At 43.9% G+C, this 16,717-nt stretch overlaps 1 protein-coding gene across 1 annotated transcript; it reads right to left on the minus strand.

Annotated features, from left to right (window-relative positions):
• Positions 1-6,907: 6,907 nt before the first annotated feature.
• On the minus strand, positions 6,908-8,022 carry LOC145393967 (uncharacterized). The gene is made up of 2 exons (XM_080267944.1): positions 7,708-8,022; positions 6,908-7,270 (listed from the first exon to the last, which is right to left on the minus strand). The coding sequence occupies exons 1-2, from the start codon at positions 8,020-8,022 to the stop codon at positions 6,908-6,910; spliced, it is 678 nt and encodes a 225-aa protein (XP_080124070.1).
• Positions 8,023-16,717: the final 8,695 nt, after the last annotated feature.

Raw genomic sequence — 16,717 nt, forward strand, 5'->3', positions numbered from 1 at the left:
AGCCTTCTCATCGTTAAGTCACTTCACAGCATTCTTCACTTTTGCTGTCTCACATTTCCTGGCACTACGTTCATTCTCTGCACACCACCAAAACCAACCATGCTAACCTCCACTGTTTTCATCATGCATATCCATCTGCTTTTTAAAACAGTCGTTCTATTTGTTTCTTATTTCACTTCAACTTATTAGTAGTCTTCCATATTCATCCCTCACACTTTCACACTTGTTTCCACCATCATTTCTACAACTTTTGCACCTCTTATCAAAACTTTTTTTTTTTTTTTTTTCATAGTAATATGTACTCACTTTGCATCCAAGATCGTCATTTACATCCTTGGGTTTAGCTTTACTAGATGAAAAATGCGATACATAATTCTCACGTTCAACAGCATCTTGTTGACCAGTGAATTTATTATATAGCTGCCATCTTTCTTGCCTTGTTTGGCTGTCTAGTGAGGGAGATACTCGGCGACTCTGATATTATGCACCTGCTGGTCTGGTGGGTAGATTGGCCGTACCCGAAGAGATAAGCCTCCGTAGGTTCCATCCCAAGAGGTAACTGGAGGCGTTTCGAATGTGCAGTGACACCAGAGGAAGTTGGTTGATCATCTACCCCTTCAATGCACTGAACCTCGGTAGTCTGGCCTCAGACCCCTACTTCTCGAAAGGGGTGATATGAAACTGGCTATTACATTTTTTTTTTTTTTTTACGCTACTGACCAACAAATTACATGGAGGAATTATACCCATCCATCCACCGACCAGTCCTTTTTGTGCACCACCGGGAGCATAGGGGCTAGACCTACACTATTCATTTTCAGGATGTAAGGCGAGTAGTGGCCAGCGTCACTTACACCTGAGTGGCGTTATGCTGGCAATAAAATCCAACCACTCGCATATGTAAACCTTTGCAGAACGTATCCCACTGGAACGCCTGAACCCACAACACCACCAGGTGTCATTTGGCTGTATGGTTACCACGCAGCGTAGTTAATGGTTTCCTGGGTTACAGTTACCCATTTGGCTTGTCATTCATTGTAGTTACTTGAAGGCAGCACTACAATGAGTGGATGGTGGGAACACCCACCTACATCTTAAAAAAAAAAAAAAAAAAAAAAAAAAAAAAAAAAGTACATTGATGAAGTACAACAATTTTTGGGCCGACCTGGACCCTCCTCAGGTATAGGGTTGTCTGTAAGCACCAGTGAGAATGACTGACAGTTTTTTTAAGCAATGAATCCTACCTGAAGGGACTCCAAGTCGGGTCCAAAGTGTTGCATCTCTCTACTACATACCTTTTCCAGATGCTGGTGTAATCTTCCATTTGAGCAATTCACGGCACTGTGGTACAAGGCCGTGCACATTATGGGAGTGGGGTTAATCCCCATTTGGAAAGAATTAAAAATTCGAATGAAAATAATACTAAACGCAACTCATTATATTAACTAAATCCTGTTAAGAATGTTACGACATAGAAAAATAATACAAAGAGTTAAAAAGTCCTATTAAATATACAGTAAGAAAGAACGAATTAAGTTTTACGAAGGTCCTAGAATATTTTGTTACCGACGAGAATAAATGGGTCATGGAAGGCTATTGACAAAAACGGAAGTTTGTAGAACGTAGTGAAAATGTCTAGAATGTTTCATAAGGGTACATAAACGTTACTTCTGTGCAGAGTGAGTTAGTTTATGTTCAGAAATCAGCGAGTGAAGAAGTGTTTTCTTTCGTTTTCCCCATGTTTTTTTAGTGAAAGATGTCAAGTAAACGACCGAATTATTTGTTTCACCTCCAAGGTTCTGTAGAATTCAGTACCATATGTAAAATACTCTGAGTATGGACCCTTAACCTAAATTTACCTTATTGCGATACCTAGTTTAGTGGGTAATTAAGACACTCCAATCGGATTGAGCCTGTGCAGGTTTATATCCAGGGGATGGTTGAGGTTTATTGCTCACGTAATGCCACTCAGGGATGAGTGAGGCTGGTCACTCTCATCTTAAGTGTCAGGACCAACCTGCCTAGCCCCGGGTTCCATCGTGCCTTATGGAGCAACACAAGATTAGATGAATGAACGAATGAATGAATGAAATATAGTGAATAAACTGTTATGAAAAAATGATGTTTATTTTCAATTCCCCCGTTTCAAAAATCCTGCGAACGGCCCTGCTGTGGTATCAACGGTGATATTGTCATTAGCATTGCAGACTTCGTCACACCTATCCCTTTGCAATATATCATGCATATTACACACAGATATTCTCTGTTCTGTTGTATATATATATTTTCAGTGTCGACATAGTTTGCATTACAAAATATAGAAAAAAAATCTCATAAGCAAAATAAATAACCGAAGAAGAGGCGCTACAAAACCGGCAATGTCGGTCTGTCTGATGTCTGTTCTTTATGGAAATCGAGGGGGTATGCATACAGGGTTTTCTAAATATTGCTAACAGGCGTAGCTGCTTACGACGACTTTAAGTGTGTACTTCACAATTGCTAAAGTGGCATCTCTCAAGTTCAAGATAAGAACTAATCCGTGTATATATATATATATATATATATATATATATATATATATATATATATATATATATATAGATAGATAGATAGATAGATAGATAGATAGATCGACAGTTAGATAGTGAGATAGATAGGTAAATAGTTATACACACACATACATACATATATCTATATCTATATATATATCTATATTTATATATATATATATATATACAGTATATAGAGATAGATAGATATATGTGTGTGTGTGTGTGTGTGTGTGTGTGTGTGTGTGTGTGTGTGTGTGTGTGTGCAAATAAATCACTTGGTTACACGTGATTCATTGATATGCTGATAACCACAAGGAAAAGAAGAGACGAATATGTCTCGATGTGATTACATGAAAGCGCTCGGGACATAACGTTCTTTCTTTTCCTTGCGGATATCGCCATATACTGTATATATATATATATGTATATAATTATATATATATATATATATATATATATATATATATATATATATATATATATATATATATATCTGTCTGTCGTCTAGGGAGGATGCATATAGAACTCTCTAAACTGCTCTCGTAGGTGTAACTTTTTACGACGAATTTATAATGTGTACATTACAGTTGCCAAAGCGGTGTCCCTGATGTCCAAGATTAGAACTAATCAGAAATAACTAAATCAGTATGGTGGAAACATGGTACCCAATTACAATAGAAGTTTCTTTCTTTTTCATTTTTTTTTACTACAACCTGAGCATCCCTCTCTTCCTCCCTCCCTCCTTCTCTCTCTCTTAGATGATTTGTTAATCGCTACTATGCACTGTTCAGTTTTCTAAGTCGTTAATGATAATATTTTCTAGCTCTTTCTCGTCCTTTAACTCCATTAGAGGGATGTCAAACATTTTATATTCATATTTAATGTTTCTTTAAGCCAAAATACATCACTTTTATTTTCTCTACATACATGTAATATTTCATCAGTCAAGTGTCATTTCAGTTTATCAACTTAGCCCGGTCGTGTCGGATACATTCACAGGCTGGTTTCGTAAGTGCTGTCCCCGATTTTCGTGTCAGCTGCAATTTTCACTACCTTAAAAACAAGTCACTTTCAAGGTCACTGATGTAAACAGTAAAAAGTCCAAGTACTGCATTTTGGGGGACTCCGCACCTTACTCCTAACCAGTCTGATGATTCGCCATTCATCACTACTCCTGCTGGTCGTGAATATCATTTATTCGAGACCTTTTTTTTTTGCTCTGTAATCTAAACGCTTTCTGTAAATTTAGGCAGACCATACCGTTGACAGGAGTGACGGTGTGATGCCCCGCCTTATTCAGTGGTTAACACACACACACGCAAACTCGCACGCACTCAATACCAATTGAGATAGCACCAGGCTGTGTGTGCAGGTGTTCAGAGCATTACCGTAGCCTCATGCACTTAAGAGTCACTTATCAAGCAGCAGCAGCAGCAACAGTGTGTGTGTGTGTGTGTGTGTGTGTGTGTGATGCCTGGACATGATGGTGTGTGAAATCAACACTGTTTACCCTCCACCTAACAAAGTCAGAGGCAAGTGTTGTTATCACTGGGATCAATAAGTGTCCGTCCGTAGAGCTGGGCGGCAGGGTGACTGGCTGGCCGTAGTGATTTCGTTTCCGGGCCAGAACTGAGAAAGTATTCACTATAGACATGATATTTTACATAATTATGTGTCTTATAGTGAACTGGTGCCTTTTGATAGGTAGAATGCTGTGTCTTAAGTAGTTTTTTTTTTTTTTTAATAATGAAAAAGTAAAAAAAAAAAATAATAATAATAATCCATAGATTTCAATGCGACCTGCGCAAGGAATCTGAAGGGTCCAGGTTAGGTGTCCTCAAGGTATTCTTCTTACGCCCATCTTTAAAAGAAAAGACTGGGGGGTGAAGGCCGTTATGCGCTTGGTTAGGTGTGCAGGGAGGTGGGGGGTAAGTGCTTGGTCAGATGGAGGGTCGCAACAGCGTAGCGTTACCTATGTTTCCTGGTCTGGTTATACAGGACGTGTTGGAGAGAATGTCATAACGGAGAGGAGTTAAGGGAAGCGAGGACGTGGTGAAAGTCATGGGTTGTATGCAGGATTTATGGTGGGTGGGGGTATGGTGGGTGGGGATGGTTTGGTAGGTGGGGGTTGGTTGGGTGTGGTGGGTGGGGGTGGGATGGGGGTGCTGGCTGACGATTAGCTACACCCTCACATCGTTCATCTTTCTGGCCTAGGGTGTGTGTGCCTAAGGGTGGAAGGAGACGAATGCGTGAGAGGGCCGAGGTGTATGCACAAAAAGGGCAAGGAGGCGTGTGAGTGGGAGGAGGGACGGGAGGAAGTGTGTGTGTGTGTAAGGGGGAATGTTTGTGTGCTTGGTGGGGAGGCGAGGAAGTGTGTGAAGGGAAGACCGAGGAAGTGTGTGCAGAAGTGAAGGGAGGGCGGGGGATTGGGGGAGAGCAGATGTGTGCAAAAGGGAAGGGGGGAGAGGTGGTGTATTCGTAGTGGGGAAGAAGGTGTGTACGTAAGAGGGCGAAGCGTGTGAGTAGGGGGGCGAGGAGATGTGTGCGTGGGGGGGGGGGGCAAGGAGGTGGGTGCGTAGGGGGGCCGAGGAGGTGTTTGTGAAGGGGGGCAAGCAGGTGCCTGTACAGTATGTGCATGAGGTGAAGTGTGTGTGCAGGGTGTGTGTGTGGTGTGTATGAAGGGGGGTGAGGTGTGTACGTAAGGGGACCTGAGGATGTGTGTGCGTGGAAGGGGAAGGAGGTGTGTACGTGGGGGGGGGGGAGTGTCGACAGAACAGTTAGTTAAATCCTTGTCCCTCCCCCCATCCCTCACGCTCAGTATGACGACACACTGATATAGTAGGTTTCCTGACGCCACATGTCCTAACTTATTTACTTAAGGGCAGGTTTTCGGTGAGGACTTATTAATTCTTGATGATAAAAAGCACAGCAGGCGACGCAGCTTTCCGTATACTGTATATCATTACCCTTGTTCTGCCGGGTAAGGGGTGTGTACACTAACGTAAATGTCTTATGTATTAATTTGCTTCCTTAATAAACCACATATACGGCATATAACGCACACTTAACACTTGGTTTGAACTTTTTCTCTGCCTCTCATGTTTGGCTTGTTTTTTCGCATGTTTTGCCTAACCATTATTTGATACTACTGCACCACACCTTCATATTGGAGATAAAATATAATTTTGTTAAAAAATAATTCTTTATTTATATAAAATGAAAGACAAGTAGTAAGCAGCATACACTGTATATCACTCAAAGAGTTTATGACGCCGAACTCACCATATCAGCAATCACAAAGAACATACTTAACTCTATTTCACCAGGCAAAGTGCGAATTAATAATAATAATAAGATCGGTCGGACACTCATAATGATTAAATAAATACACCAGTAACTGATTTACGTGATGAGGGAAGGAGTCTGAGCAGCAAGTGAACACATAAAGGTTTGTTCCTGAGAAGATAATGAATGGCTGTGCTGTGTGTAGTGTGGTGTGGCGGTCGTTGTCTGCTTCACTAACACCACCTGCCTGTTGCAACACACCCACACCACCTACACATAAACATTCATCTTGCCATCCCGAAAAGAAAGACTGTAAGTCTGAACTCTTCCATTATGATGACATCTTTTCTGATGTTCACCAGGATAACACCAAATGACTTTCACAATTTTTTTTTTAAAGAAACCTTCAGTAGTCAGACAAAATATAAACTCATCTGATGGTACCAATAATATTACATCATCGTGCTGAAAGAATTCACCTTTATCGCTTCAGGAATGTTGTTGGAAATTTTTTAATTTTCGATAAAACTTGTGTTCGAGCTAAGTAAGGACGTGGCTGTATACACATGCTTTCTGTTAACCCCAAAGTTCAAATAATTATGAACCTCCATTATAATCGCTTCATTATAAAAAGATAATAATTAAGTTATTCCTAAGAGATTTAGGGGAAAGCGATCCTCTGTTTTTGGGATGAAGTTGAAAACATGTGCAGAGTGAAGGTGTAAAGTGAAGACTGACGTACACAAACCCCACATACACACATGCCCTTCGTACTGTACTATCGAAAAATTCTTATATTTCAGCATTTCTAGGGTATGTTAACGGTTTCCAGTCCTCCTGTATTTATGGATAAGTGAACCAGGACAGATATCATTTATACTTATATTAAACCATATACACATCCAAGAGAAAGATAACTTGAGCCTCTGATAATAGTGTTGTTTTGCTAAGAAAATATCTACCAGCACTTTCAGGAAGTCCTGTAGTTCCGCTGTTCATTGTTTTCGGCTGAGCGCGCGACAACAGTGATGACGGATGAGTTTTTGAGGTGAGGTGATGTTTTCAACCCTCTACTCCCTCTCGAAGGATGAGAACGGATTGAAACCCTTGATGTTGAAGCCCCTAAACCCCGAATATCCCTTGAAGCTTCCAAACCCGCCGTGGGACGATGGTGGCGGGCCGTAGTGGGATGGCACCGCGGCCTTGTAGTGTCCGTGGGAGGGGCTGGGGGCGCGGTAGGAGTGGTAGGAGGAGGTAGGAGGCTTGTAGGAAGGTGCTGGTGGGTGGTAGGTAGGAGCTGGGGCGGCACACTTGGTCACCTCCACCTTCTCCACGGAGGTTTCGGTTACAGTGGCGGTCTTCTCGTTCACTTCCGTCTGCGTCTCCGTCACCAGATTAGTTTCGTATACGGTCTCGTAGGTGGTGGTTATGACCTATGGAGAATGGAAGTGAAGGTCACACACAATTACCACCATCAGTAACATTCTCACTAGTATATCAGATGGGTAGGACTCAGCTTTGGGAAAATGAAAGAACAACAGCTGGCCACAAATATCAGCAAGGTGTCCAGTGAGGGTCACAGATTCATTCACCCATATAAGCCTTCAGAATTCTCTGTTCCACTGCACACACACACACACACACACACACACACACACACACACACACACACACATATAAATATTATATATAAGTAGTGATGCAGATTCACTCCACACAACGAGATCCTTTGATATGTCTGAGAGCATATTCCAGTTTGAATGAAAACTGCTGTTCTCCCTTCCTAAGGAGACACGTGTTTATCTTGCAAGACTACAATGTGGCTTATTTTGCTCAGCATACACACACACACACACAACACTTGCCTCACCTGTTCCGTTTCCGTGGCCACCTGTACTTCCGTTGTGGTGACGTACTCTGAGCTGGTTTGGATGACTGTCTCCGTCTCCACCTGCGTCTGTGTCTTTACCACCTCCTCCACCACCGTGCTGTACGCCGTCTCCGTGGCCGTGTTCACCTGCGTCACGGTGTCGTACACGGTGACTGTGGGGGCGTAGCAGGCGGGCGCCTGATATGAGGGTGCTGGCGGTGGCGGGACGTACTGAGGGGTGTCACACACCACCACACCCACATACACACACGCCATCACCACCACCACAGCCACTGATCCCCTCACTACGCTCATCTGTCGCCAGCAGGGAAAACAAACTCAAATCCCTGACTCATGGACTGTCATGATTGCTCCTATACTGAGCTGAGCCTTCATACCATAGCTGGGTGCAGACCATACAGCTGCATGCACAGTGTAGACATAAAACACAACATACATACTGTATGATTATGAAAAGAAAAAAAAAAAATCGGTCACGGCTGCAAAAAAGCCACATGAAGTCATCATCACAGAAACAGACCCTCAGCGTAACAAGTGAAAGTAAACTACCCACGAGTTACTTTACTTAAAGGTCAGATATCTTCCCTGTCTCTCTATCTATCAAGTCACTATCACCCAGACCCAAGTTTGATCAGCTAACGTTAAGAGAGACACCTGAGTTGAAAAGGCTCCACTGATGGTAAGTTCTGAGAACTAAATACAAGCGACTGTTGGTGATACGGGGGTTTCCATGAACCGCACGTTGCTGTAAAAGGTAAAATCCCGCTAAGTTATTCCTTATATGCCTGGTGTTTCGAACTAATGTAACGACATTCCGAATCAGTTATTAGTGTTGATTTGCACAGGAATACCTCATTATGTATAATAACACAGTTTCCAGACAAACCGTATGAACTATAATAGCAAGTGTGTTGTGTTTAGTCCTTCAGTCCGGCGGCGCACTCTTTATGTTTTTTGTTACATCCTGTTAGACAATTTTTATTGAGCTTTGGGAACACCTCTTGTACTGGAGGAGGTTGATGAAGAAAAGCCTCTCCAAAGCTGCACAAAACGTCTGGTGGCAACAAGAATAAAGTCAAAAGTACGTCACCGCACTGAAAGGGTTAATGGCGTAAGTATAAAGAATGAATTATAGCATTGCTTTACATCGCCACACATGAGCGAACGGCCTTATGATGACTGGATAAACCATATTTTATGAGTTCTGAAGAGCTACTGGTTAACAGGACTGACGAACACTTCTTTCAGTCAGGAGAGAAGGGGCCCGACTCTACCTTATATAACTGTAGCAAGCATTTGGAGTGAAGCAGGAAAAAAATGCCAGCCCTAAAATACTCACTTCAAGGTGTAGGGGCCGAGACTAGGTTACAATAGTCCCGTATATTTAAGTGCGCGTCCACACGTGCCCTCGAACATACAGTATGTTGGCAACACAGCTGGCAACATGTTTGGGTACATGTATGCAACATTATTTGGACAGATGTATGCAAACATGTTTCAGTGCAGCTTCGAACACTGGCAGCAGAGGCGATGGGATAGGTGTGTCTATACCAAGTAGCTGAGACTTCATCATGATGTTGCCAACATGATCTGGACGCTGTTGTTCCAAACATGTTGCAGCTTGTTCGTTATTGTGTTGCTTACATGTTGCCAGCACTTGTTCGAGCACACGTGTGACGCGACCTAAGAGTGCGTGACCAGCCTCCTTCCTTTGATGGCATTACGTGGTCGATAAACCTTCAGTCACCTCTTGGGGGTTGAGTGTGTGAGCCAGACTAGACTATCACTCTGACTGGGGAACTAATCTCTCGACCCAGGCAAGAAATGTGTTAGGAAACTTAGGAATGTGTTTATATAACACCGTTGGATGGGATGGAATGAAGGGCTGAAGAAATGCAGATAAGCACGGCTCAGCTCCTTCACTGCGATGACTTCTTTTTGTAGTACTGTACATTCTTGCTACTACCAGACGACTTAGTTCTGCCTATTTCTTTCAGTCCGATGGCGTATTTTATTTAGTTTAAAAGGAATCCCTAAAGTAGTGTTGGAGGTAATTATGGTTATTGCCATTTCGAAAAGTCTTTCCTAAGTTGGATAACATCATCTGTAAGCAGCAAGAATAAAATACAAACAAGAAGGGGCTTTTAAAGAGTGCAATACTCGCGCCCATCCATTGCTCTAAGGGTCGAACACTTGACATAGCCTTGTGTCTAGTAAAACTTAATATTTGTTCTGTGTGCAGTCACATTTAATATCTCATCTCACTTCGCATGCGCGGGTATAAAAATATGTTACTGAAGTGAAGGGGCTCTGCCAGTCCCTTCTTAGTTTGAGGGTTAAACCATCTTGAGAAGTCGCCATCAAGAAGTAAGGATCAACAGGCTATAGCAAGAATTTAAAAAAGTACTCTGGCTGAGGCGACAGATAGGGATTTTTTTTTGGGGGGACAACATTTTTGTGTCCAACTCTGTTCAAGACTGGATAGTCCGTCCCTTAAGGCCCAGCAGCTCTTCCACGTGCCACACTACTTAACCTGTCACGATCTCGGCCTTAATACCCAAGGTCCTTATTGAATACATGCTAAAGCAGTCTCATTTAAGATCGGTGTCGTGGTATTACCTGGGATGTTTTTATGTTACAGCGGAAGACGGGGTCAGGCGAAGGTCACATGGATAGAGAGAGAAGCGGAGAGATTAGTAAATGAGGAGCGTAACAGGGACACAGCGATGGACAGGAGGTAAATAGATAAACAGACAGAGGATTTGACAGGTAGATGAGAAGAGGCCAGGCAAGAGACAGGTGGATAAACAGACACATGTATATATACTGTAGATGAGGGGACAGGGGATGAGGCAAGGGACACAGACAAACAGATATGGATAGACAAAGATCGAATGACGGCTTATTATGTCCATGCTCTGCACGAAGCTCATTAAGGCAGACTAATTCGTTTACGTCCCATTCTTCTCCCTGAACACACCCTGCAGGAGCCGTCTACATCTAGGTCCCCAGATATAGCGCTGGGTGAAGTGGAACAAGATGGAAACAAGCTGAGTCCTCCAGTCTGACCGGCATGAGAAGAGATAACTGTACCAGAGGCCCCCCTGAAAAGTATTCAGTAAATGAACGATGCTCCTTTAAGAGATAAAACACACAATCGTGCTGTAGTGTTCGTTTACAAAAGTTGTCTTACAGTCTATTTATAGAGGACACTTTCACTTCAATACCATGGCTTCGTGAGACAGGTAATATATATATAATATACATAGTGTGTGTGTGTGTGTGTGTGTGTGTGTGTGTGTGTGTGTGTGTGTGTGTGTGTGTGTGTGTGTGTGTGAGGTCTTGGGGTGAAGGATATACACTGGCTCTTTTGGCATCTACAACCCACACCTACGCCTACACCCACATACAAGTACATACCTAGCCTACACCTACAGCTACACCCACACCCCAACCCATCTGTTTACATCCAGTTTTATTCACAGTTCCCCAGATCTTTTTATCTTAATGCACCCACCACTATGTTAAAAAGAACCAACCCGCGTAGTACCCCCACGATTTTCCACCAGTTCCTTGCACTCAAAGCGGTCAGCAAATCCAGTACAGTAAATTATCCGCAATGAACTGGGGAAAATATTAGCGATTTATTTTTACCATCAGAATACATATTGAATAAACAGATTGTACACTGTCTTCACCAGCTTCTTCTTCTTCTTTTTGTTGTTGTGTGGTGCGGGAAGTGACTAAGGTAGCAGTGATGTGGCGGTGGGCTGCCTGGGGCCACACACGGACAGCGCCTCAACACCGCTAGGCTCTTTCTCAACACAAGCATTTCCTTACACTCTGCCTTGTTGGATTATTGCTTACCTTAATCTTCTTTTACACACATGCATTTACCTATCTATTGCCATATATCTCTTTATCTATCCATGTATACCTGTATCTGCATCTGTATTTATCTATCTATCCGTTGATCTATCTATATCTACATCTGCATCTCTATCTATCTGATGATCTATCTATACCTGCATCTACAGTACTGTATATCTATCATTCTTGATCTATCTATATCTGCATCTGCATCTATATCTATCTGTCTACCTATTTATGTGTCTGTTTATCTACACAAACACACACACACACACACGACCCTCTTCCCCACCTAAAGATGAGATGAAGTGCAACACGAGAGAACCCCTAACAGCACGCCCAGTGAAATCAGCCACACAATTCTCCACACACCACCCACAGCCCGGAATCCTGGTCCAGTCTCAGGCCTAACCATCTGTACACATATTTTTGCATTTTTCTTTACCGATGCTCCTCACTTGTACCTCCAGTCAGAGAATCCGTTGACTATTAAGAAAAAAAAAAAAGTGCACCACGCCCTTGCCATGAGCCCCTCCGTACACACCTCACCCTACCCACTTAATCCTCTGTTTATTCTCTTGTAAGCATGTCTATGTATCTTTATTTATCTTTGTATTTACCTGACACTGGAGATACGAGGTTATAACACAAGGGACACTTAACAGTTGCCGTCTGCATCCAAAATGTTGTGCTGCGGAGACCTTGATGTTTGGTGGTGTGGTGCGGTGCGGTGGTGTGGAATGGTGTGGTGAGGTAAAATGTGGCGTGGTTTTATAATGTTTGGTATGGCATAGTGAGGTGCGGTGTGTGGTGTAAGGAAGTGTGCTATGTGATGTGATGTGATATGATGTGGTGTGGTAAGATGTGGTGGTGTGGAATGGTGTGGTGAGGTAAAATGTGGCGTGGTTTTATGGTGTTTGGTGTGGTATAGTGAGGTGCGGTGTGTAGTTTAAGGAAGTGTGCTATGTGATGTGGTATGGTGTAGTGGTGGTGTGGTGTGGTATGGGGGGGGGGAGCAGACAAGCTAGAGGGCTAGTTGGGGCGGTGACTCACACACTGCTTACAGCTCTCATACACACTCATTTAACTCATACCCCACCACCGTGCACTGGCCGGGCCCTCACTGCAAACACGGCTGACTAGACTGCAGCTCCAGCAATCATCATGCTCATCATGTGTTTACAGATATTTACAATTAAACACTATATCATCAACATCATCATCATCACCAACATTGTCATCATCATCGCATCATCACATTATCATAATCCTGTTGTGTTCCCAGTATCATAAATGCGGTAAGTAAATCCACAAACAATGAAAATCTTAAAAACCATCAGCGTGGCCACACCTTCATTCTTCATCTTTAAGGCCTTGGAAATTCTCGGGTCCATCCCACATACCCAGCCATTCACACTGACACGCCTCTTCTAATTACACGGAGCAAAGTTATTACGTCGACTGTTAAGTTGAAATAGGGATGTTACTTTTGTCATACTGTAATTACCGCCACAAACACTGTATTGGTAGTCGGTTTGTTTTCGCTTGACGGAACTGGGCCATTCCTAAATCTTGAATGCTATATGTCGTGGCTGCATGATGAAGTTCGATGAGACTTAGTTATGGGGTAAGAATGAATCTCCTTGGTTACTAGCCAAATTCAGCCTCCACTCTGACTACACTTAGCCATCACCTGAGCTGAGTGAAGTCAGGGATCTTGGTCAAGTTAGAAGAAATGTGGTATTGTTCATCCTTCAGGTCTGTGTCTCATCTGTCCATTTGCTTCCCCGCACCTCGCGACGCTCCTCTGAACAGGACGACCGCCTCCACCACTACCACCCCTGCTCAGCCCATGGAGACCTCCACCACCACCGACAACCACGGGGAGCCTCCTCCACCCCCGCCACAGTGTGCAGCCGACCAGCCAACCCATCAAACCACCACACAGCCCTGTGCCTCTCCACCAACACCCAGGAGAGCACAGAGGAAGCGAAAGGCTGCAGAGACCGACACCTCCCAGACAGCCACTGCAAGATCAACACCAGAGACGGAAAAGCCTGCTACTGATGTCGATCCCACCGACAAGATCAACAAATTTTTCACCAAAAACACCGACGAATTAGTCAACACCGTCATAAAGAACATTCGCCTAAGCAAGAACATGGTTTTATTCAACAACTTAACTAAGCAGTTTCCTCTGGACTACCGATAATCAGCCAAACTCCCCGACCGGGCTAATGTATGGCCCGGCCTGCACTACGAGTGCAGGAAATCTTTAACGAACGAATGAACGAACGAACGAACGAGCTTTCTCACACAGTCTTGCCTTATAAGCCATTGTGTTCTTGACCTTCCACGCCTCCTCACACCTTCACGCTCACAGTATTTATTCTCTCTCTCTCTCTCTCTCTCTCTCTCTCTCTCTCTCTCCCCTATATTTTGCTCTTTGATTAACCACCTCACTCACACGACGTTCTTGCTGTCTCCATACGAATATAATCAGTTTAAGATAGGAATTTCGAACTAGAGGGGTTTGACACAGCTCCTTTAACCCCTTCACAGCAAATGGACCTTCTCAAGTTGAAACACATCCTCTGAGGGTATATCGATTACAGTTCAAAATACGCCATCGAAATGAAAAGGCTAACGACTTCAACTGTCTTTCCCAAACCTCAATATACCTTTTCTCATCAAATCTACGCATCCCCACGCACGTCTACATCTTAACGCTTTCACTAAGAGACGTATCCCCAGGCTGAATTCAATCATCTGGCGGCAGCAGTGATAACAGAGTCGAGTCACTCTATTAAAGAGGTTCAGTGGGGATCGCTTGTACTCATTTCAGCACAAGAGGTTTCCCATTCAGCTGCATAAAATCGTCAGTTTGGTAACCAGAAGAAAAGGAATAAGACTGAACTGTAGCTGAGGAGTAAAAAATAAATAGATAAATAGATAAAGAGCAAACACGCCATTCCAACATATAGAGCACAGCATCGACACACACACACAAAAAAAAAAAAAAAAAAAAAAAAAAAAAACACGATCTCCAGCAATATCCCGCTGATCAACTGATAAACCCGATCCATCACGGCCCCTGTCACAAAAACTATTCCTCTATCACCACTACCACCACCACTACTCTTACCACCTCTTCCTACCAACACCACTACCACCATCACCACGAATATGACTATCACCACCACAGCCCCCACCATCACTACCACCACCACCAACACCAGCACCACCAATCATTATCATCACATCACCACCAGCACCACCAATCATCATCATCACCACCATCACCACAACCTCCACCACACGGCTCTCGTGCAGCTGGCCAGTTAAACACTTAAATACTTAACACTTGTCATCATCAGCAGCAGCACACCAGCACCACCCACCACACTCAGTACTGGCTGTTTGTGTCACCTTAGCCCACGCTTACCCTACACACACTACCACGAGAACACACCACCATACCGAATCACACCGCACCACACCACATCACTCACCACCATACCACACCAACACACCTCACCACCAACTCATCACGCCACCACCACACTACAGCACATTGCTTCTCTTGCCAGTCAGTCACTGTGGTGTGGCAGAGGCAGAGGTTGTAGCAGTGGGTGGTGGTGGTGGGTGTGGTGGCACTTGCACATCCTAAGGCAGTGTTTCCACCACCTGCCGTCGCCACCCCCCACCACCACCACCGTTGCTGTGCTGGTCATGTACGCCTGTCGCTGTTCATTCACTCGCCTCAGCCTCACTTTTCCCATTACAGTTCGTGTATTTACCAGCAGCAGTGGCGATATCTCTCTTAATTTTTAACGCCTATAAATCGATTTTTTTTTTCTTTAGACAATTCTGCTCACATCAGGACAGACTTTTCAAACTGGAGGGGTTCAGTACATCCTTCATTCACCCCTTCACTAACACGGGCCTCTCCTACACTGAATAACATCATTTAGTATTAGTAAAAACAAAAATACAGAATTCATTATTGGACTTAAGTGTTTAAAACTCAGCTGGCAACATATCAATACTGTTTAGGACAGTACTAAATCACTCAATTGTATGGGTTAATATATGCGACTCTGGACACAGACTAGAGAACCCGTTGTCGAGGTTCAGTCAAAACACACCAACAGAGTTGACCGACAGCCCTCACACACAGCACTTGGATACTGATATTCAGTGGTTATGTTTTCTGTTTCATTACTGCTACAGCCATGCCATTATATTCAACTTAGGGTGCATCTCTCTTAGTGACTGTATTAATTACTTTGCATTATCATACTTAGTGATTAAAAATGGCAATAAAATGTGCATACATATACAGAGAGAGAGAGAGAGAGAGGAGGGATGCACAAGAGCAGCACAGATCACACAGAACCTTCCCGATCTGCATCACCAAGCATTCACGCCCACTTAGCTAGCTGACTCTCAGGGTAGGTACGGGGGGGAGGGAGGAAGGGAGAGACGGGGAGGGGTAGAAGCAGTGGGAGGGGAGAGGAGGGAGAGAGAAGGTGAGGGAATGGGTTGGAGGAGAGTGAGGAGAGGTAAGGCAAGACAGGAAGGGGTTGGAGGTAGAAAAGAGGAGAGGAAGTGAATAAGGGGTTGAAGATGTGGGGAGGGGCTGGGAGAGGAGGAGGAAAGGAGAGGGAGTTGGAAGGAAGAGTGAACGTTTGAGGAGGGGAGGGGAAGAAAAGAGAAGGGGGGGGATGGATGAGGGTGAGGGAGGGGGGTTAGAGTGGGGCTGGACCATCTGTTGGGGTGTATACTGGCAATGGAGAAAGTGGCAATGATGTATGTATTGCCCTGGTTTACACCACACGGGGTCTGAGAGAGAGAGAGAGAGAGAGAGAGAGAGAATCACATGTGACAAGTAACTATACATTATTTTTACCCTCTCCACTGTAAACAAGCCACAAAATATTCCTAAACACTGCCTTCCTGGCCTCACTCAGTAGCCAAGGGAGTGTATCGCTGCCACACGTTAATGCAGACACACGTTCCTGCAGCCTCTCTACTCCATTACCCTGTGCACGTTTGACTTTACCTGTTGGAGATTTCACAATGCTTCTACGTCAGCATTTTTGTTCTCTCTTTCTTG

The sequence above is a fragment of the Coenobita brevimanus genome, chromosome 26, assembly GCF_032717465.1.
Source record: "Coenobita brevimanus isolate Jiangsu-jjx chromosome 26, ASM3271746v2, whole genome shotgun sequence".
Lineage (NCBI taxonomy): Eukaryota > Metazoa > Arthropoda > Malacostraca > Decapoda > Coenobitidae > Coenobita > Coenobita brevimanus.